The sequence below is a fragment of the Hemibagrus wyckioides genome, linkage group LG28 (assembly GCF_019097595.1).
Source record: "Hemibagrus wyckioides isolate EC202008001 linkage group LG28, SWU_Hwy_1.0, whole genome shotgun sequence".
Taxonomy (NCBI): domain Eukaryota; kingdom Metazoa; phylum Chordata; class Actinopteri; order Siluriformes; family Bagridae; genus Hemibagrus; species Hemibagrus wyckioides.
Window position 1 is genome coordinate 19,437,186 of NC_080737.1, and position 23,246 is coordinate 19,460,431.

Consider the following 23,246-nt stretch of genomic DNA (forward strand, 5'->3'; position numbering starts at 1 on the left):
TAGTAGATTATTATTCGAACAGTTCATTATCTTATCATGGTGATGTTACGTTACGTCGTCACACCCCTGAGGTGTGTGAAGCCTTTAATATTTCATTCTGTTCAGGTCAGAAAACCATGCTGTGGTCTGCACACCACTCAGTAACTCCCGGAATCTCTCAGACAAAATCTCTGAAAGGACAGACGGATTTCCAAAGCAAATAAAAGTCATGTCACTGTGCGTTGAAATGAAATTATGAACAAATTATTCCCGGCAAATTTCCATCACACGTATGACGTACAACTTTGTGTTTTAAATCGTTTTATTCCGTATCATTTACATGGACCAGTGACTGAACTGTTTGGTGATAATAAGCTAAAATACATCCTGCGAATAATTTACATAGAAATGAACTTCACCACTGATGGAGCAGATCATTTTTTAGAGTCAATAATTACCTAGAAATCCATAAACATCAGTAATTATCACTCTGTAAACAGCCCATGTGCTCACGTGTCCACTCTCTAACATCTGTAAATGACTAAAAGCAGATTATTAATAAGCGTACACACACCATGTGCCTCATTAGTTCAGGCCGTGGCTGTTAAGTGGAGGGAGTGTTTTAGACTAATAGATTATTTATTATAGGAATGTGAGGAGCTGTAAAATGGATAGAGCTGATAAGGAGGTAAAGTGCAACCAGCAACAGCGAGCAGACGAAGAGATCGCTTTACACTGTTCCTGTCTCATACTGTGCTGGAGTGCTATCTTACTTATCTTGTTTGAAATGTGAAATGCTGTTGAATTATAAAGCACTTATTTGTGATGGTCAGTCAGTGAGATTCACACAATTTATTTTAATCGAGTTTATAAATATATCATTTATACATCTAAAATATAACTTTACTTGTTGCTTAGTATTACTTTACCTTATTATTATTATTATTATTAAAAATAATAATAATAGTAGCAGTATTTTTAATGTATGCCAGTGGAATAAATATATTATGTGTAAATGCTGCCACCTTGTGGACGATTGAAAAAGTGACAAAATACGTAGTTCAAAAATGATTTTTTCTTCAGAACATCGTCGTTAAAACGATATTATTTTAGCGTATGACAAAAAATATAACATAACTACGTATATATATATATAAAATATTCCGGCTATTTAGTTCAGTTTTACAGCTCTTCATATCAAATGAGTGACATTTGAATGTAAATAAATTCTACAGAATACTATTTCGCCATGATATATAGCTTAAATAAAAAATTTTTATTGTGCTGTAATGTATTTTAAACGTAAGTTAATGCTTTCTCAAAACGGCTCGCCTTCTGAGGTTATTAACAAGCTAACTAGCGGCAAAGTAGTTCTGTCACCATGACAACAAGCCGAGTGGGCGACTTCCCAAATCGCGTAGTGCCGTACTACGTAGCACGGACAAATCACACTAAACATGGCTTCTGTTTTATTTTAATCCCCCGTATGCGGATTGGGACGCGATCCGTCACGAACACCTAAATTGAGGCGAATGGCGGTGCAGTTTGCAGGCGCGCGCGCTATCGTGTGATCCAATATGGCGGCTTGTGCTGTTCAGCTGGTGAGCTTCAGTCAGCGTTTGGCTCTCAAAAGTCTCTTGAAGTCCTGTTTAGTGATTAAATTTCAACTTTAGACACACAAAACGCTCAATACATTATGTTTTTGACCGTTTTGTGTTCAACCAGGCCATAAAATATGACAAAATATCAGTCTAATTGTCTAATTTTGGAGTTAATATAATTTTTTCTTCTTTGGACAGATTGACAAACGGCCCAGAAGAATAGTTGAGCAAAAAGAGATTGCTGTGGTACTTCTGAGGAAAGAGCTGCATGCAAAGCATCCATTACAAAACCGGTTTGTTAAACTAGACCTAGTCAAGAGACTGATAATGTCTCCACAGTCCTGAGATTGTGGTGTATTTCATATACATTGAAATTCAGTGAAATTAAGTCTTTTTGTGGATCTAGAAATGTCTGTTCTTTCCCTCAAGGTGGGCCTTATGGTTCTACAAGACTGATAAAAGCAAAATGTGGCAAGATAATTTGAGACTCATCACCAAGTTTGATACTGTGGAGGATTTCTGGGGGTAAGTTGGGAGCAGGCTTCAGGTTTGAGGTGTCTTAGTTTTCAAAATCCATTTTCTTTTTTTTTCTCAGATCTTCTGAGGTTTGCACGGTTTCTGGGGTGGACGTGGAGATGAGGTTTTTTTTTAAGCAGAATTCATTTGACTGCAAGTCTTTTACTGTCAAAGGATTGTGTTTAAAGCAGTCGATAGAGGAAGTGTGTTCTGTAGAAACAGATCTTCTGCATCATCTCCTTCTCAAACTGTGGTGAAAGTACAACTGAACTAAATACCCATCAGCCCATGGAGAGATGTGACTGCTGAAGACTATGTAGATGGTTGACTGAGCTGACTCTACACACACACACACACACACACACACACACACACACACACACACACACACACAAACTCTCTCTCTCTCTCTCTCTCTCTCTCTCTCTCTCTCTCAAACATAATAAAGATGTCCATGTCCCCTGGTGAAGGAGACGTGGCCTCCCAACTGCTCAAAACCAGCCCTAATAGTAGTTCCTGTGTTGACTGCAGTGAATCAAACCAATTTTTGAAGTGATTTTAAATAAATTAAAGCTCAACTAATCCTAACTGAGATCGTTACTGCTTCGTCTGTTTAACAGGTGTAACATGCTGCATTAGTTTAATCACCGTCTGAATTTAGACTCCAGGTTTTGTGATGAGCAACAATGCAGCTTACAGATGTACATTTTTAGTTAAAGATTCTACAGTATTTTGTCCTAGCTCTTTATTAAGCAGGCTCTTTCTCTAGCCAAACCTCACGGTGGTTTATGGGATCTGTTTCATGGTGGCTTTTGAGAAGTTTATTTGCGTAACTACTCTGAGCAAGTTCAGTGACGATCAATTCAGCACTTAGCAATAGATCTGACCGATACACTGGGAGTCTTTTGTTCTCTTAGTTGAACATGATAGACGATTTGTACTTCATGGATTCGTTATTGGCTCAGGACCCAACACACAGACTGATAATACTAACGCCACTAGCGTAATTTTGATTTAGCTGTACATCTGATCTGTTCAGCCGGTTAATTAAAACGGATCTGTTCAAAGTGGTGTCTCGTCAGACGTCACTGATAACTGAATCCTGGCGTCGAGCCAGCTCCTTCTCGGATCATATCACGTTGTTGGCTGCCTTAGATGTAGTCTTCATACACCAGGTCTTTCATCACGTGTTGCGATCGCACGTGCTCGACTTGCATGTTCAACAAGAGCGCGTCCCCGCGTGCGGAGGTGGTGTAGCAGCATAAGGCAGGAGTGAGTTGGCACGTTGGCGCCAGCAGTCTGGCACCATCGCGGGTGTTTCCAGCACTCGTTCCTGGCATTAAACGCAGTGTCAGGTTTCAGTTTACACTGCGTGGAGGAGGTAAAGAGAAAACCTTACGCTTTTTAATTCACAGTGTGAAGCGGGTGCCGAATTCACAGCTTTCCTTTATTTATTTATTTCTTCTCTTCTGCAGGTTGTACCATAACATTCAGATGGCTAGCAAACTCTCATCAGGATGCGACTATTCTGTGTTCAAGGTGAACAACGTATAGCAAGATGGTTCGAAACATTATGAATAAAACTAAAACGCCTGATAGATTTTATAGCATTAATGGAAGTGGCGGTTTTTATTGAAAGTGCTTTAGATGGTATGAAGGTTTGTTAGACTGTGTGCTGTGGTGGTTTGACATCATAAACAAAATGTGTTTGCTTCTTCTGTTTCCGATGCAGGACGGAATCGAGCCCATGTGGGAGGACCGGAGCAATAAATGTGGTGGACGATGGCTGATTACACTCTCTAAACAGCAGAGACACACAGAGCTCGACCGCTTTTGGCTGGAAACGGTCTGAGACACATTACACACGCGGACGCACTAAATTTATATGTACGAAAAAGTTTAGGAAACATTTTGACGGATGCTGAGTGACTCAAACGTAGAGCATGGATCCTAACACAGGATTTATTTATTTTTACTTGACATCAAATTCATCACCTTTTGAAGAATTCAAACTCCTCAGATAAAATGAATAAAACTTATTAAGAACAGACCAGCCAAATATCTCTGATTATATTGTTCTGGTTAGGTTGATTGCTTCCAAATGATCTAGACATTGTTGTTTATTAGCTTGTCCAAGCTGAACTGTCTTTGTGAAAATGTACGAAGTGAATGATGAAGCTTGCCTGCAGATACCTACTAAAATAATCCCACAAATTCAGGCTGAACCTTGTTCCCAACAATTTTATCCCTTTTATAGTGACTTTTCAGTTTAATCTGTTCCTCCTGCAGCTGTTGTGTCTCATCGGTGAAGGATTCGGTCCCTACAGTAGAGACGTGTGCGGTGCCGTCATTAACGTTCGCGCCAAAGGAGACAAAATCGCCATCTGGACGACGAACACCGAGAACGCTGAGGCTGTAACGTACATCGGGTCAGTCGGCCTCAGATTTACAGTGCAGTGTCGTTAATGCTGCTTTTTTTTTTTTTTTTTTTTTTAAAAACAATATCCACCACATGCCTTTTTTCCCCCTTATGCTTTTACACATGACATGTTTCCTGGATTTCTGTGAGGTTAGGGTTTGAGCTTCAGCCAGATGTGTGCAGTTCACCGTTCATTCTGCTGTAAATAATGATCATGGAAAACAGATTTGCGCTTAGCAACCTTAACAAAGCTAATTGCCCATCACAGCCGAGAGTGTAGGACACTTTACACACTCCAGCGCTGCCTGGATATGTGATCTGGCCTTGGACTTCATCATGTGACCTCGTGCCCATTGTGTAGTATTAAAATCCCCTCAGATCCCCAGTGAAGAAAAGCTGCTCAGACACAGGACCTTCGGAAACGGTTCAGAAAGGTTATCGTGTAGGTGAAATAAATGATGCGTGTGTGTGGCTGAAGGTATGTGATGTCCAGAGTAGCACAGAATCCAAGCAGGAGCGACTGTAAAGTAGCACGGGTAATGTCGGACCATAAAGGTGACCTCACTGAAAATCATTTCCATGGTAACGGCACAATACAGGGACATGAAGGAGTCCCCAGTGTCAGTGACGGCTGGAATTTTAAGCTTTGACCTCGACAGGACAGGATTTTGCACATCTTTTTCAGTGGTTTCTCAGTAATGTGAAAAAATTCATCCTTTTTATTAAGCTGGTGAGGAAACATCTCCAAGATGGCCGCCCTAACAGATCTACTGTAGTGTAGATACTGACCACATGACCCAAACTTTGGTGATTGGTTTTCCTGTGTAATGTTTATTTCCTTTTGTTTTTAGCCGGAAGTATAAAGAGAGTCTCGGGCTTCCAGCAAAGCTTGTGATTGGATATCAGGCCCATGCCGACACAGCCACCAAGAGCAACTCCATCACCAAGAACAAGTTTGTTGTCTGAACAGAAACCTCTCTGCGTCTTGTCCTCGCACCTGAGCACTGCTTTTCTCTCACAGTTTTTCTTTTGCATTCATTTGGGAGGAAAAATCATTTGGTCTATGAAGTTTGTATAAGTGATGTTTGTTTTTGTTTGGAGCATGTCATGATTGTCTCTTCCATTTATTTTCTCTTCCCATAATAAAACCTATCCATGTTGTTGATGCACTCGTGGTCATCCTTTCACAGACTGAAGTGTGGAATCTGCTGAAGTCCTGATAGACTTGAAATAAAGGTCATTTAGGAATTGTACTGCACTATTAAACACTGTAGTGTATTTTAGTTGGTGTCTCTAGAGAGGAATCCTCAGAAATTCTGTGTAGAATCCCATTAGGAAGCTAGAACCTCTAAAAGAACCCAAGGTTAGGGTTTAAGGAGGACATGCTGGCCTCCTAACTTACATATCATGCATAGTCATAGATTCATCTTTTCTTTCTAAAAACGCAGAATTTTGACCATGTGTTTTGAACACACATCGAGTCGTGTTTAAAGGCTCGGAGGTTGAGGTTATACTCGTCCTCTGATCGGGAGGTGTGTAAGGAACATGGTGAGGTGAAACAGGAGCATGTAGAGGAAATAACCTGACCAGCTCTGGTTAATGTACCACTAACACACGGAGGGAGAGATGCACTCGTCCAGCCTGCTCTATTAATTCAACACAATAGAAATTTCTCTTCAGGTCAAGACACAAAGAGATGAGCATGCAGCCGAGATGAAATTTCTTTCCCACTGATTTTTCTTTTTCTCCAAACTGATTTGGTTTACTTTTTGTCTGTTCACCCTTGATGGATGTTGGTGTGGGTAAGACTTCATTTATTTTATTTATTATTTATTTAAGGTTTATTTCCAGTCTCTTGATTTTAATTGTCTGTGGGTGTGTGTGTGTGTTAATCAATTTGCAAACAGTTTAACATTTCAGGTGGCTTGCTCAAATAGTCCGTCATTTTAATCCTTGTTCTAATGTTTACTCCTCACGCACATTGGTCCTGATGATTTAATTCAGTAGGCTGAAATAAAATTCATAAATAATCTGTTGAGCATAATTATGAAACTTTCAGTGTATTTCTGCTGTAAAAGTTTCAAGATCTGTTAGCACTGTTTAAAAGATATAGGTTGTTTTATGATCAACAGATTAGAACTTGACTATTTAATCATGGTTCAGGATTAGATCGATCTTCAGTCCATTTAGGTTAAGAAATATAAATTTGTGCCTTTACTATACCACTATCATTATAGATTCGATCATAATGTGGTTTAAAATAACACAATTTTCAAAGCTTTTTATAGATCTTGAACTCATCCTACAGGAGTCGTTTTATAGATGAAATATTGTTTGTTCTGGTATTTATGGCACTAAACTGAGCTGAAGTATTGGGAAAATCCTGCATTTATTTGCGTATGATTTTTAATTCAGAAGCAGAGAAACTTTTCCCCACTGTATAATCAGCTCTCCATCTTTTTCCAGGGAATTGACCGACCGGGGCTTTGCAGCGGAATAGCTCGGCCCTGCTGCTGCATATTTCCAGGGTTAATTAGCGTGATGTCGGAGCGTTATTGCACCACAGTTAGATGAAGGAAGGCTGCTGTGACCCACGGCATCGCGCTCGACACCCGCAGTCAGGAGGTCAGTGATGCAGTGATGTGGAACAAACCACTTTTTACCACAGATTTTCTTCATTTTTAACTCAGGCAGCCCTTTTTTTTTCCTTTTTTTTTTTGGGGGGGGGGTTGATTTTAAAGTGTGTGTGTGGTCCACATTTCGGCTCATTTCGCAGTGGTGCATAGAAATAACGTAATAATTTAAATCATTCACATGCACCGCAGCATCCTAACTGCTGATTATTGTCCTTCATGTTTGAGTTTTTAACACCACATTCAACCCAGGATTTGTGTTCTTTTATTCGTTATTGTTATTTTAAGCTATCTGATGTTTCTGCTGGTTGTGTCCTGAGTTCAGAATATTTTAATAGACACACTTGAAAGCAGGGTTGATTGTTACCAGACTTTTCAAGGATAAAAAGTAGAGTATGTTGTCCCTCAAGGTTCTGCTTTAGGTCCACTGTTGTTGTCACTTCAGATATATTATTGTTTGTTGGTGTGTTGATAATTAGGTATGCATCGATCCATTCTATCGTCATGTTTGTTGGTACTGGTTGATGCTGCTTCTGATAATAAAATGATTAACTGATTGATTATTTATAAATCAGGAGAGAAAGAGAACAATGCTGATGCTGGTTGATGTTGTATGCAGTTAGTGATGTAAGGTGACCACCCTGATGGTCAAACATGTAATTTTCACATCCATGTGTTGTTTTTCTTTTTGTAGGAATACACAGGTTTAGGTTAACCCTTGCTGTTCTGAAATTCCTGCGTCTTATAACTTCATGGAACATTCTGTATTTAAAGCATCCCTCAGCTCACAGACTGCATCAGAGATGAAGATGAGACTGACGGAGGACAGGACAAAGAGATCCATCGCTCCTCAGATAGACCCCTGGTGAAAGAACAAAAGAAAAAACCCTGAACTTCAGAATTTTTTGGTACAGAATATTTTTTATTGTTTCTGCCAAGCATTTTTTCCCTTTTTTGCCATAGCATGTTATTGTTTTTGATCCCAACAACAATTTTGTCTTGTACCTTACTAGATCACATTTCTAGGTTTTCCTCAGTTTTCCTGAATTCATTCAGAGACCAAAAAGCTTCCTATTTATTTGCCAGTTAGTTTTTATTCAAAGTTTGGCTCCTTGTGAGTCCTGGGAATCGATCTGCTGCTCTCCTCGTCTATGGCCAAGAAATTTTCAAAACTCTGAGACTATGAGGCTGTATTTCGAGGTCTCTGTGCACTACTTGGTGCTGTTGGCTTTGAACTGTGGAGTTTTATCATACGGTCCTCGTCAGAGAGCTCAGAAGACCGGGGACATTCTGCTGGGGGGTTTGTTCCCCATACACTTCAGAGTTGCTTCCAACGACCAGGACTTGGCTGCTAAACCAGAATCGACCGAGTGTGTGAGGTATGTGGAGAAAAATACTGAAAATGTACGGAACATTCCAGCTCTGTGGTATAAACCTGGACAGAGATGTTCTCAGACTTGGAGAAATCGGAGATGTAATATAATATCCAATCATATATATATTTATTAAACAGAAAAAAGCTTCATGTCTGTGACTTTAACAGATCAAAAATAGATTTCTGTCCTGTAAATAAGACTGCTTTCTGATCGATCAGCTTCAGAAACATGATCAGCTTCTTTCCTCTGTGCTGTGTGATTTCTCAGGTATAACTTCCGTGGGTTTCGTTGGCTCCAGGCCATGATTTTTGCCATTGAGGAAATCAACAACAGTTCTAGTCTTTTACCCAACATCACTCTGGGGTACAGTATATTCGACACCTGTAACACCGTCTCCAAAGCCCTGGAGGCTTCACTGAGCTTCGTGGCTCAGAATAAGATTGACTCGCTGAACTTGGATGGGTTTTGTAACTGCACCGGGAACATCCCGTCAACCATCGCCGTGGTCGGGGCGTCAGGATCGGCAGTGTCTACGGCCGTGGCCGATCTCGTCGGTCTCTTCTACATCCCACAGGTGAGTGGGGACTTTTCTGTATAGAGCGTTTTTTTTAATTAAGAAAAGAAGGTGTTACATTTTTTGAGCTTTTCGTTCTGCTCCATCAGATCAGCTATGCTTCTTCAAGTCGTCTTCTGAGCAACAAGAACCAGTACAAGTCCTTCATGAGGACGATTCCCACTGATGAGTACCAGGCCATTGCCATGGCGGCTATCATCGATCACTTCCAGTGGAACTGGGTCATCGCCATCGCCTCGGATGACGAATATGGCCGTCCCGGGATAGAGAAATTCGAGAACGAGATGTTCAAGAGGGACATCTGCATCAACCTCAATGTGCTGATCTCTCAGTACCTGGAAGAAGCCGAGATAATCCGCATTGTGGACCAGATCCAGAACTCCACCGCTAAAGTCATCGTCGTGTTTGCTAGCGGGCCTGACGTTGAGCCGCTGGTTAAGGAAATGGTCAGACGTAACATCACGGACCGTGTGTGGTTAGCGAGCGAAGCATGGGCTCTGTCCAGCCTCGTGGCCAAACCCGAGTACCTGGACGTCATGGGTGGGACGATCGGCTTCGCACTCCAAGCGGGTCAGATCCCCGGATTCAAGGAATTCCTGCAGCAGGTCCATCCGAAAAAATCCCTGCATAATGAGTTTGTGCGAGAGTTTTGGGAAGAGACCTTTAACTGTTACCTAGTGGACAGCGTGAGGAAGGAGGACAGCGAGAACAGCAGCGCAGGCTTCAGGCCGCTCTGCACGGGCGAGGAGGACATCACGAGTGTCGAGACACCATACCTGGACTACACTCACCTGAGAATCTCCTATAACGTCTACGTGGCAGTTTACGCCATAGCCGAGGCGCTGCAGGACATTCTCACCTGTACGCCCGGGAGAGGACTCTTCGCTAACGGATCCTGTGCTGATATTCGCAAAGTGGAGGCGTGGCAGGTGAGTGAGCAGGAAGTACACCGTGATTTCTGGGCTGTAACGTTTATTTTTCTCCTTTAACAGATGCATTTTGTACATGAAGTGTGATGTGTTTTTGAACAAGTGTAATCTGCTTTACTTTATAATCTACAAATAGTGATGCACTCGAGTTTCAGTAATTGTCACACTTGTAAACAAATCAACTTGAACTTTCAGGTCTTGAAGCAGTTGAGGCATCTGAAGTTCCAGAACAGCATGGGTGAGAGGGTATGCTTCGATGAGAGCAGTGAACTTTCTGCCAACTACACCATCATGAACTGGCACCGCTCACCTGCGGACGGCTCAGTGGTGTTCAGGGAGGTCGGGTACTACAGTGTTAGCGGCAAAAAGGGAGCCAAACTCTCCATAGACAAAACTAAAATACTGTGGAATGGATATTTGACCGAGGTGAGGTATTTTACTGAAGCAGTGATTCCCACTGTGACTTCGCTTAGCCTTCTTTTACACCAGTCACCCCTTTAGAGGTCTAGAACAATTCTAGCTTCTTTTTCTTGAAAACATATGATTTGCAGATTGATTTGATGTAATAAAAGATTATCTGAACACATCTGCTTTCCTCTATACTCTGCAGCCCCTGATGTGTGTTCATGAATTTTTCTATTTTCTTTATTCCTTTTCCTATTTGCATAGTTAAATTAGATTTTTATTGTAACTCTATTCTTAGTGTATTTTTATTCTATATATTTTATGATATCGGTTGTGTTCTTTTCTGAATGCGATGTCTTCAGTGTGACAGTCAGCCGTGGAGTTCACCCCGGATCTAGCAGCCCCTCTAATCCCGACACCACCCTTCAAACAAATTTGTTTAGCATTTAGCTAAAAAATTGAGTCACTTCACTAAACTAAACATTCACCTAAACTGGGAACATTATATCACATAAATCCGTTTTTTCAAGTATTAACATATTCATGATAATAGACGTGAGTTATTCATTCATATAAATAATTAAGCTGTTATTAAAAACACTTTTTATTACAGTGTGATCAGACGATAACTTGAGGCCAGTAATTGGTCATGTTTTGTTTTGTTTTTTCCTTTGTCGTCTTCACCCAGGTGCCCTTTTCGAACTGCAGTGAGGAGTGTGAGCCTGGCACCAGGAAGGGCATCATCGAGGGCAAACCCACGTGCTGCTTTGAGTGTACCGAGTGCTCTGATGGAGAATACAGCGAACATAAAGGTGCAATACAATATATGAATATTATATTATGATGATGCCCTGTGATGGACTGGTGACCTGTCCAGGGTGTACCCCTGCCTTTTGCCCAATGCGTGCTGGGATAGGCTTCGGCAGATCCCTGTGACCCTAATTAGGAATAAAGTGGGTATAAAAGATGAATGAATGAATATTATGATATTATAATATAATATCAATATTAATATAATACATTGTATATATGTGTGAAATAACATGGGTATAATACACACTCACTGTCCACTTTATTAGGAAAACTCAGACACCAGCAGATCACAGATCATCAGATTGAAGTCACAGAGATCAGACTTTCTCTCCAGTCTTTTTGATGTGAACATTAACTGAAGCTCTTGGCATGTATCTGCATGATATTATACACTGATTGGCATGATTAGAGAACTGCCTGAATGAGCAGGTGTACACGTTCCTAATAATGTGGACACTGAGTGTTATATAACATATTTAATTAGAAATTGTTTTACTACATTTTCTATTTTTTAAATACCTTATAATTATGTGTTTAATTATAGTAATTTAGTCATGTTTTTTTATTGATTATTTATTAAAATAATTAGATATCTGAATAATAACTGAATTGATATGAATAGTAATTGTGTTTTATAGTTTGTTTTTATTCTTATTTCCTGTTCAGATGCCAGTGTTTGTACCAAATGTCCCAACAATTCCTGGTCCAATGGGAACCACACTTCCTGTTTCCTGAAGGAGATCGAGTTTCTGGCGTGGTCCGAGCCATTCGGCATCGCTCTGTCCCTGCTGGCCGTGCTTGGCGTTCTCCTGACGTCCTTCGTGATGGGTGTGTTTGTGCGATTCCGGAACACGCCCATAGTCAAGGCTTCGAACCGGGAGCTCTCTTACCTGCTGCTGTTCTCGTTAATCTGCTGTTTCTCCAGCTCGCTGGTCTTCATCGGCGAGCCACAGGACTGGACGTGTCGCCTGCGTCAGCCCGCGTTCGGCATCAGCTTTGTCTTGTGCATCTCCTGCATCCTGGTGAAGACCAACCGGGTTCTTCTGGTGTTCGAAGCCAAGATTCCCACCAGCCTCCATCGTAAGTGGTGGGGTCTGAACCTGCAGTTTCTGTTGGTCTTCCTGTTCACCTTCGTGCAGGTGATGATCTGCGTGGTGTGGCTGTACAATGCTCCACCAGCGAGTTTCAGAAACTACGACATTGACGAGATCATCTTCATAACCTGCAACGAAGGCTCCAATATGGCTCTGGGCTTCCTGTTCGGCTACACCTGCCTCCTGGCAGCCGTCTGCTTCTTCTTCGCCTTCAAGTCTCGGAAGCTTCCAGAGAACTTCACGGAGGCCAAGTTCATCACCTTCAGCATGCTAATCTTCTTCATCGTCTGGATCTCCTTCGTCCCCGCCTACTTCAGCACCTATGGGAAGTACGTCTCTGCTGTGGAAATCATCGCCATCCTGGCATCCAGCTTCAGCCTGCTGGCATGCATCTTCTTCAATAAGGTCTACATCATCCTGTTCAAGCCCTCCAGGAACACCATCGAGGAAGTTCGCTCCTGCACGGCGGCTCACGCTTTTAAAGCAGCTGCCAAAGCCACGCTGAGGCAAAGCTCCGCCTTCAGGAAGAGGTCCAGCAGCGTGGGTGGGTCCTCCGCCTCCTCGCCATCCTCGTCCATCTGCATTAAGACCAACGAGAACGAAGCAGCCACTCCCACTGGGCAGAGGCGGAGCCAGAGGCCCAGGGTGAGCTTCGAGAGTGGCACGATGAGTCTGTCACTCACTTTTGAGGAGGCTAGAAAAAACGAAACTTCAAAATCACCAAACATCAATTCGTGAAGAACTGATTACACTCAGTAGCTGTTTTATCAATTCCCACTGCAGATCACTTAGTAAGTCTACATTTAGCAACTACAGCTCATCTGTTGCGCTGTACAAAAAGTATTGGCACCCCATCTACATACTGAACAGACAGTGTTTGGGTGAGAGTTTATTCCCTGTTCCTTGGGAATTTCTGAGTTACATGAAGCTTAAAACTGAGAACTCAGAGTGATCCTGGAATCATTCACTTTACAATTAATGTCCAGCGAAAGCTAATGCTTATAGTTGTGTCTCGTATCTGCATGCAATACTGGTATCTGCATTGTGTGTTGTTTCCAGCTCAAGAAAATTGTGTTTAAACATGTGTGTGTGTAACAATTTCTATAAATCCTGTAGTTAAAAATTCTATTTTTCATTATTTTATGGTTATCATTTGATAATGATAATGCAATGCAATATATACAATCCAAATATAAATGTCAATAAAACATGTCAAAAGCAAATAAATCAATCAATATATAAAACTAGATTTAGTTGATCTTTTATTTAACCCTTGTATTTACCTCCCATTTATTATACACTTATTCTCTCCGCGTGCCAAACTGACCTGGTCTGTTTTGACCGCTTATAAAAAAAAAAAAGAGGTATGTATGATCACCTTTTTTTTTTGTTTCACCCTTTTAGTCAGCTTGTTTCCAACACATTAACATATATTTTGCACTTTTTTAAAAAATATTTGGTATTATAAATCTCATTTATATAAAATTATACCTCATTTTTGATTACTTTTTACACCGGGTCAAATTGACCAGAAGATAACAGAATAATTCAAAGAACTCCAGACAGTTTCACTTCTGAATGTCTCTTGGGTGTAGCTTTACTTTTGTGCTGTATTGGTTTATTTATGACAGGCCAAACCTGCAAGATAAACAATGATGATTAAAAAACATTTGAGGTATTGTGGTTATTGTCTGTGTTCTGTCTGTGTCAGGACTGATTAATGTGCCCCGATGGATTATCATGTCGGAGGTGTTAAATACAGATAAATATATATGTAGCCTACAGGTGTGTAATTTGCGCTTGTAAGCTTCTTTCCTAAAGCGTTCATATTTTGTTTCGTCCACAAAATCTATATCTATTTACAAAAATAATTTCCAGTCCCATTGTTTTTCCGGTATCAAGGGGGCTGTGCGCGCGCGCGCCCGTCCGAATTCCTGTCGCCGTGCACGCGACGTGGCTCTGACGTCCCATCGGCTCTCTCGCTCGTTTTCAATGGCGGAGGCGGGATTTATGTGATCCCCCCCCTCCCACTCACTTGCGTTTGACAGACAGTCTCTTTATCCAATAGACTCAGAGTGATGGCGAGTATCAGCCAATCGTGGCGGTTTTCCTCGGCTTATGAGTAAGAGAAATATATATCACGTGTTGGGAAATAGTTACGTTTATCGGGAACATCAGTCTCCTCAGGTAACGTTTTGAGAAACGACAATTCTTTGGAGAAAATTGTATAGGTTTGTCTTCCGTGTGCTTAATTAGCTAGTTAGCTCATTAACCAGCCGGTTCGTGTAGCTAGCTAGCGTGTTCTCGAGGGCGTTTTGTTGTTTTTTAGTATGTAAATATATATATATATATATATATATATACTGTATATGTAACGCCATTTTCTAGCTAGGTTGCTTATTTGTTTATTTCATGCACGTGCACAGGTACTTGTCATTTTTAAAAAATGTACTAGTTAACCTTGTTATTTCAATATTTGAATGAATGAAATATTTGGCTTTATCTTGACTAGTTAATGGATAGAGAGTTACTGTTTCAACAGAAGCACGGAGGAAGTTGTTGCTCAATGTTTCTGTTCAGGAAATGAAAATCTAGTTTCTACATCAACAACAGGGTCGAGGGGGACAGCCAGGTGCAAGGAGAACACAAATAAAGCTCCGTTTGTATACTTAAGGATCTTGTTTCTATAGATCTGTGGAATGTAACATTTCTTGTTGGCACGAAAAAGGGATTAACTTCACCTGTGTTTCTGGATCTGCTTTCCTTTTCAGCAGTCTGAGTCTTGAAGGAAGCTGGTTTTATATAAAGTTTAAACCCGGTAGAAATGTGGACATCATAGTCAGGTGTGAAGAGATCCAGAACCCACAACCCCTCTGACTCGGTCAGGTGTTTTGTGGAGGAAAGCGAGGCAGATGTTCCTCCACAGGGCTTGTTTACGTGTTCAGCGTGTGCTTTCTCATGCTCGCTCCCTCTGAGACGCAGCCATGGCCGGGTGTCCCGTCGTCTCCAGGCTCACGTGGAGGACCAATTATCTGCTCCTGCTGGTGATCTGTGCGTGTGTGATCGTGTGGATAACGTCCCTATCCGAGAGCCACATGAAGATGCGTGAGCAGGTGACCACCTCAGCCAAGGTGCAGACTAAGGCAAAGAATGAGATGAAGCAGGGAGAAGCGGTCGTGGAGAGAATGCCGAAGGACCTCTGCCCAGAAAAATCACCACTGCTCCGTGAGTTTTATTGCGGAACAACTTTATTAGCTTTTCATTTTCGATTTTAGGTCATTCTCAGGTACCTTAACAGTACAGCTCAGTTTACATTGCCTGTGATTATTCAAATTGCCATTAAAAACTATATTTCAGTTCAAAAAATAAACCAAAAACTTTTACAGGCTAAAATAAAACTATTGTGCAGTATTTTTCCGTCTCAGTGCTGAATCTCGCGTCTCCTGAGCAGGTGAAAGTGTTTGTACATCACACTCGGGTGTGTGGAGATCCTCAGAGTTTAACTGTGTACACACTCCTGTGTGTGTGTGTGTGTGTGTGTGTGTGTGTGTGCGTGCACATTCATTCTATTTGTTTACTGAGGTGTTTGCATGTTGGATTTTTACCAACTTGTTTCCTGTAATTTGATCGCTTCTGTTAGATGAAAAGAGAGAGAGAGAGATGGATGATGGTGAGATAAGAAGACAGATGATAAAACACACAGACAAATACAGATGGGGTGGAGAGAGAGAGAGAGAGACCAAAGGAGTGGGACAAACAGAGAGAAGGACAGACAGAGGGAGCGAGCGAGTGAGAGAGAGAGAAAGAGAGGTGGATAAGCAAAGAGACAGAGGGAGATAAACAGAAAGAGCTAAGGAGACACTGATAGAAGGACAGGTAGAAAGAGAGAAGTGAGAGATGGATCGATATACAGAGGCAAAAATGGAAGGAAGTTGTACAGATAGAAAGGGAGAGTTTGAGATGGTGAGACTGAGGGAAAGGGTTGGATAAACAGATGGACAGACACGGATGAGAGACGGTGATAAATGGACAGACAGAGAGAGAGAGATGGAAGGATGGATAGAATGATGGGGAATAAGAGAGATGCAGAGACAAGGGAGATTGATGTATAGAAATATACAGACAGATGGAGAGGGAGGGAAGGATGGACAGAGAGATGGATGGATAGACAGACAGTACAGCAGGTGAATAAACAGCAGCACATAAGCAGTACAGGAACCAGAGTGAAGAGAGAGTTCTGTTATCTCCGCAGGTGGAGCTATGAGATTGGAGTTCAGGCCGTCTCTGACTCTGGAGCAGGTGGAGGAGGAGAACAAAGGTGTTTCGGAGGGACAGTACGAACCAGAGGAGTGTAAAGCCAGGCAGAGCGTCGCTGTTCTCATCCCTCACCGAAACCGAGAGAAACACCTGATGTACCTGCTGCACCATCTCCACCCCTTCCTGCAGAGGCAGCAGCTCCACTACGCCATCTACATCATCCACCAGGTACACACACACATGATAGGTCCTGATGAGAGCTGTGTTTGTGTGCCTCACTGTCTTAATTTTCACAAGGAAAGATAATGTTTCATGCGGTCACAAACTTTGCAGGTATTTTTCTATAAGAGTAATATTACACATTGTTTGCCGATGTTGAGTGAAATATTTGTGAACGTGTGTGTGTGTGTGTGTTTCTCCCTCTTCCAGGCTGGTGATGCTACATTTAACAGGGCAAAGCTGTTGAATATCGGTTACCTAGAGGCTCTGAAAAACTTCAACTGGGATTGCTTCATCTTTCACGACGTAGATCTCGTCCCCGAAAACGATCACAACCTCTACACCTGTGCAAAACAACCGAAACACTTGGTTGTGGGCCGCAACTCCACCGGCTACAGGTACGTCACAGTGGCTTAGTGGTTAGCACATTCGCCTCACACCCCAGCGTCCTGGGTTCGAGTCTCACTCCCGCTCACTGTGTGTGGAGTTTGCATGTTCTCCACCCCACCCCGTGTGGGTTTCCTCCGGGAGCACAGTCCAAAGACATGCTACTAGGCTGATTGGAGTCTCTAAATTGCCTGTAGTGTGTGATTCCGTGAGTGTGTGTGCCCTGTGATGGGTTGGCACTGTGCCCTGTGATGGGTTGGCAGGTGGAGCTATGAGATTGGAGTTCAGGCCGTCTCTGACTCTGGAGCAGGTGGAGGAGGAGAACAAAGGTGTTTCGGAGGGACAGTACGAACCAGAGGAGTGTAAAGCCAGGCAGAGCGTCGCTGTTCTCATCCCTCACCGTCGCTGTTCTCATCCCTCACCGTCCAGGGTGTATCCTGCCTTGATGCCTGATGACGCCTGAAATAGGCACAGGCTCCCCGTGACCCGAGGATAGACAATGAAATGAAAATAATGCTGAGAAACTTCATGCTCATATTGTGTAACACACTGTATTCATTATCTGGAACATACCACTGTGCAGTGGCAGGCCGTGCATTTCACACCTAGGCCTTAATTAACTACACACACTATACCATTATTATGATGCCACAGCAATAGATATTAATCAACTGTTAAATAGCAAAATAAAAAGAAATTAGTCTACAGTATTTCACACCTCACAAGGAATAGTCCATTTTATTAGTTACTTTTCTCAAAAAAGACATTCTTGATGCCGTATGCAGCAAACTGCAATCTCCGGAGGACGCAGCATCCGAAATGAGACACAGTGAATATAGAAACACTGTATAACAGTGCGCTGTGTCACAGGATCTTATAGTGAACATGAATAACATTACATTACATACAGCAAAAAAACAAATGAACACAATTCAGTCTCTGCAACATACAGCTGTGGAACATACAGCTGTGGAACAAACCACTGCGGAACGCACCGCTGCGGAACGCAGCAAGGTGGAACGCACCGCTGCGGAACGCAGCAAGGTGGAACGCACCGCTGCGGAACGCAGCAAGGTGGAACGCACCGCTGCGGAACGCAGCAAGGTGTAACATAACAAGGTGTAGCGTACCACTACCAATATCTTGTTTTGTGAAGTGGGAGAGTGTATTTTGTGTATTGAGTGTCTCTCCTCCTGCTGACTGTGTACACATCTTGTGGAATATTGTGTTTATTGTAGAATATTTACAGGAATATTGATTAACGTCGATTTAAACCTTCTGTTAAGATAAGCAAATGATCCGCTCAGCTTGTGTCAGAATTAAATATTTGGTCTCTGTAAACAGTCCTTGTTAAACAGTGTGTGTGTGTGTGTGATGCAGACTGAGATATAATGGTTATTTTGGAGGCGTGACAGCGATGAGTAAGGAGCAGTTTGCCAAAGTGAACGGATTTCCAAACACCTACTGGGGCTGGGGAGGGGAAGACGATGACCTCCGCTTACGGTAACGCGCACACACACACACACACACACACACACTGCTGTTATAGAGAATTAATCAACACCCCCTGATCAATCAGAGAGTCTAGAGTTCAGTCGTCGCTGTGACATGGCTGTTGTCTGTAATCTAGTGTGTAATGTCATAAATACCAGGACAGATGTGCTAATGCTAGCGACGTCATCGCTCTGAGATGGAGTGCAGATGTACAGGATGTGAGGAAGAATGGAAAGAAAAACAGATCAGGAAGGAAATATTCAGAGCGTGATGAGAAAAATCAGATCTGTGGGCTGACACACTGAAACGTTTTCCTCCGAACGGCACGAAAGAGTAAAAAATCAGACAGTTTTATTCTTAAGAAGCATGTTTGTTTGCTTTGCATTCACGTAATGCTAATGACTGTACTGCATCCCTAACATTTAAAGAGGAAAAATTCAAATCAACCAGAACAGGAAATGAAAAATAAATCTGTTTGAGCACAAAAACACTTTCTGTGTCTGACGCTGCATGTGATTGTTGTCCAGCGTGCAGCTGCAGGGGATGAAAGTCGTGCGTCCGCAGGCCGATGTTGCTCGCTACACTATGGTGTTTCACAAGAGAGACAACGGCAACGAGGTCAATAAGGACAGGTCAGGAATGTTTCATCTTTCTCTTCTTCATGCGGCAAATGGATCACACTTTCCCTAAAGGGTTAAGAGAAAACCACCAGACCGGGTGCCAAAACTTTTGCACAGTGCAACTATTTAACATTAGCATTTTGGAGCAGGTTTTTTATTTTAATTACGTTAGCATCATGTAACATCATGCTGTTTAGAGTTTCTCATACGGTACACAACGCTGAGGTCCGTTCGATTCACTCACACACACACACACACACACACCACAAAACTGACCTCTGTCCTTTTTAGTCATTTTATTACTTCATATCACTGATCCATAAACCACCATAAACTTTTACTGTTATCTTTTAGAAGATTTAATATTTATTTTGGGTTATCTTTGTGTGTGTGTGTGTGTACGAGCTGTAATTACAGTATGGTATTAATTTAAGAATGAGGGCATTAACATAAACTTGTTTACTTTACAACCGGAATCTCTCCTACAGAGATAACACACACCCCTTTTGATCAGGATTTGACCAGGTCTGCGTTAACTGACCTCTTTGTTTCCTGCAGGATGCGTTTACTTGGTCAGACGCCGAAGATGTGGAGGAAAGACGGTCTGAACTCGTGTACGTATAAAACTCTGTCAGTGGAGCATCCTGCGCTGTACATTAACATCACGGTGGACATCGGAAACCAACTAAAAGCACACTGAGAGCAACCTGTGCCAGACATCAACATCACGGTGGACATCGACGGTCCAAACACACACTGAGAGCGACGTCATCACATCACAGCGGGTCCTGGTTCCTCTGCTGGAACTGTGCCTCGAGTCTCGGAGCCTCTCGGGAGGCTTGTTTTTAATGTCAGGACCTCGAGCAGGATGATCATTTGCGGTTTCTTTTTATCTCACTTGTGGCTAGAGCTGACCGGTATGTTTACCATGGAGTGCTTGGACCCCGCTGATCGCTGTATACAACTATGTTATAATCTGTAATTGTTAATATGATGATGATGATGATGATGAGCAGAAACAGGAAGGTGCTCTCTGAGAAAGTCAGGATGTCAGGGTTGGGGTGTGTTTGTTTAGAGATGTTTATAATACAGAATTGCACGAAGGATCATGAACATGTTGCACGTCTAATTCCACTGTGTTGAAGGGTAAAGTAGATCAGACACAGACACAAAGTGATCGGACACAGCAGGGCACTGGGGAGCGGTGAGTGGGGCATTTTGGGTGGGTGGGGGGTGTTTGGGGGGTATTTAATCTGTATGATTGAGATGAAATAAATAGGAATCTAAAGAATTTTATCAGAGGGACATGGACAGACTGATGACCTGTGATGGCTGACTGGATGATGATGATGATGATGATGATGATGATGATGTATTACACGGTTATTACACTGTTATACAGCTTCAGTTTAAAATAGAATAGGATGTTTTTTTTATATAAGAAGGTGAGGATGTAATTGTGACTCATTAGGAAAAGTATGAAGGTTAAATAAATCGCATTTCCTGTAAATTTCAGCTCATTAATCAAAATGTTTTTGTTTAAATTTCAGCATGTTCAATGAGTTTTCTAGATAAATCCATGTAGTGTGTGTGTGTGTGTGTGTGTGTATATATACAGTATATTATGTATTCTTTGCTGCTGAGGCTCTCTGAGGAAGAGGACATGAGATTTGCCTTGTTGTTGTTTACAGCGTTATTCTTTATTTTTTAAATGAGAATTTTATGGTATAGAGCCGAATTTAAAGCATTAACATTTCATTCGATGGCATTTTATGTGTTTTGCTGAGAGTTTCTCTCAGAATGTCTGTGTGTGTGTTAAACTTGACTGATCATTTGCTTTTATACATTTTATTTCCTCCTGGATTTTGATTGTATTTAAGAACAAAACGCAGAAGCAGTTTCTGTGCTCTGCTGCAGTGTTGGTGGGTTTTAGGAACTTAAATAAATCATTTCTATAAAGAGTTTTTTTTCTAAATTTACCTAAGTGTATGTATTAAAAATTGAAATTATTATAATAGTGTAATAATAAATATATAATAAATGATATATAACAAAGTAACAATAGATTGTTTTAAAGATAGATAGATAGATAGATAGATAGATAGATAGATAGATAGATAGATAGATAGATAGTTTATTCATCCCAATGGGAAATGTACAATTTTTATTATATTAAATTATTTATTATAGTATATTACAATGTTTTTATATATTATTTGTATTATATTTTATTAAATTGTTATTACAATTAATATTACAAAAGAAAGCATTATTATTATTATTATTATTATTATTATTATTATTATTATTATTATTGTTCTTCTTCTTCTTGTTTTGTCGTTCATTACAGCTTGCCTCCAGCAGGTGGCGCCTCTCAGGCTCGGAGTTTTCCTCAGCAGCAGGGTCGCCGCTGCGGTACTTCGCAGCGCCCTCTAGCGGCAGAGAACTATTAATGCGTTTATAACTTCAACATACAGTATAAATATAAAGAAAAAACATAAATAAACCCGCACCCCGACTGTAGTAAAGTCTTTATTACAGCTTATTAACACTCTTCTATTCATTTCTGCGTCTTTTAGCTGTAAAATGGAGTGTGTATCTCACACACACACACACACACTGAAACACAACCTGTACCTCAGCAGTGAGAGACAGATAAACAGCTGTTTCTTCAGCTCTGTTAAACCCGTGGTGTCATTTTTAATCAGTAAAAACGTCATTTTTCGATTTTATACAAATTGCTTGGTGTGTGTGAAAACTGTTATTGTAAAAGTTATTTACATTATTCAGTCGAGTAATAAATCTAGTGCACTTCACCAGAGCGATCTGCTGTTGAGGCTAACGCTAATGCTAACGTGCTTCACTTTTTTCTGCTGAATTTCTAATAAAAAGCTGTGGAGGTTTTTACTGGACACCGAGTTCTTATTAAAACAAAAAGCAGCAGCGGGTTATTGGTCATAAATAAAACAAAATATACTGGATATCTCAGGCTCATTTACTGACCAGACAGATCATCTGTCCACCCTGAAGTTTGTGTATGAAAATAAACATGCAAGTTTAAATTTTTATATAAATTTTATATACATATATATATATATATATATATATATATATATATATATATATATATATATATATATATATATATCATGTTGTGTATATTTATCATGTTGTGTATATTTATATATATAACCCTGGTGTATATTTATCATGTTGTGTATATTTATCATGTTGTGTATACACTATATTGCCAAAAGTATTCGCTCACCTGCCTTGACTCGCATATGAACTTAAGTGACATCTCATTCCTAATCCATAGGGTTCAATATTGCCAGATGGAGAAGCGCGATTCGTCACTCCAGAGAACGCGTCTCCACTGCTCTAGAGTCCAGTGGCGGCGTGCTTTACACCACTGCATCCGACGCTTTGCATTGCACTTGGTGATGTATGGCTTGGATGCAGCTGCTCGGCCATGGAAACCCATTCCATGAAGCTCTCTGCGCACTGTTCTTGAGCTCATCTGAAGGCCACATGAAGTTTGGAGGTCTGTAGTGATTGACTCTGCAGAAAGTTGGCGACCTCTTCGCACTATGCGCCTCAGCATCCGCTGACCCCGCTCCGTCAGTTTACGTGGCCTACCACTTCGTGGCTGAGTTGCTGTCGTTCCCAAACACTTCCACGTTCTTATAATACAGCTGACAGTTGACTGTGGAATATTTAGGAGCGAGGAAATTTCACGACTGGATTTGTTGCACAGGTGGCATCCTATCACAGTTCCACGCTGGAATTCACTGAGCTCCTGAGAGCGACCCATTCTTTCACAAATGTTTGTAAAAACAGTCTGCATGCCTAGGTGCTTGATTTTATACACCTGTGGCCATGGAAGTGATTGGAACACCTGATTCTGATTATTTGGATGGGTGAGCGAAT

At 41.4% G+C, this 23,246-nt stretch overlaps 3 protein-coding genes across 9 annotated transcripts; all 3 read left to right on the top strand.

Moving 5' to 3' along the window:
• The first annotated feature begins 1,422 nt into the window (after positions 1-1,422).
• On the top strand, positions 1,423-5,643 carry eif4e1b (eukaryotic translation initiation factor 4E family member 1B). Its single transcript, XM_058383719.1, has 7 exons — positions 1,423-1,580; positions 1,779-1,873; positions 2,010-2,105; positions 3,572-3,635; positions 3,829-3,942; positions 4,386-4,525; positions 5,367-5,643. Exons 1-7 carry the CDS (start codon positions 1,557-1,559, stop codon positions 5,479-5,481), a joined length of 648 nt encoding a protein of 215 aa, XP_058239702.1. The 5' UTR covers positions 1,423-1,556; the 3' UTR covers positions 5,482-5,643.
• Positions 5,644-5,790: 147 nt separating this feature from the next.
• Positions 5,791-13,669, top strand: casr (calcium-sensing receptor). 2 transcript variants are annotated; one of them, XM_058383711.1, is made up of 9 exons: positions 5,791-6,317; positions 6,982-7,140; positions 7,843-8,056; positions 8,162-8,527; positions 8,792-9,098; positions 9,188-10,027; positions 10,223-10,453; positions 11,121-11,244; positions 11,912-13,669. In XM_058383711.1, the coding sequence occupies exons 4-9, from the start codon at positions 8,331-8,333 to the stop codon at positions 13,075-13,077; spliced, it is 2,865 nt and encodes a 954-aa protein (XP_058239694.1). In that variant the 5' UTR covers positions 5,791-6,317; positions 6,982-7,140; positions 7,843-8,056; positions 8,162-8,330; the 3' UTR covers positions 13,078-13,669. The 2 variants fall into 2 exon arrangements, with proteins under 2 accessions (XP_058239694.1, XP_058239693.1); XM_058383710.1 differs by having other exon boundaries at positions 7,923-8,527.
• Positions 13,670-14,421: 752 nt separating this feature from the next.
• b4galt4 (UDP-Gal:betaGlcNAc beta 1,4- galactosyltransferase, polypeptide 4) lies at positions 14,422-21,344 on the top strand. 6 transcript variants are annotated; one of them, XM_058383715.1, is made up of 8 exons: positions 14,512-14,526; positions 14,882-14,971; positions 15,111-15,564; positions 16,592-16,824; positions 17,026-17,213; positions 18,583-18,705; positions 19,224-19,328; positions 19,875-21,332. In XM_058383715.1, the coding sequence occupies exons 3-8, from the start codon at positions 15,324-15,326 to the stop codon at positions 20,014-20,016; spliced, it is 1,032 nt and encodes a 343-aa protein (XP_058239698.1). In that variant the 5' UTR covers positions 14,512-14,526; positions 14,882-14,971; positions 15,111-15,323; the 3' UTR covers positions 20,017-21,332. The 6 variants fall into 6 exon arrangements, with proteins under 6 accessions (XP_058239697.1, XP_058239700.1, XP_058239698.1 ...); XM_058383716.1 differs by lacking the exon at positions 14,512-14,526 and adding an exon at positions 14,632-14,765; XM_058383714.1 differs by lacking the exon at positions 14,882-14,971 and having other exon boundaries at positions 14,422-14,526.
• Positions 21,345-23,246: the final 1,902 nt, after the last annotated feature.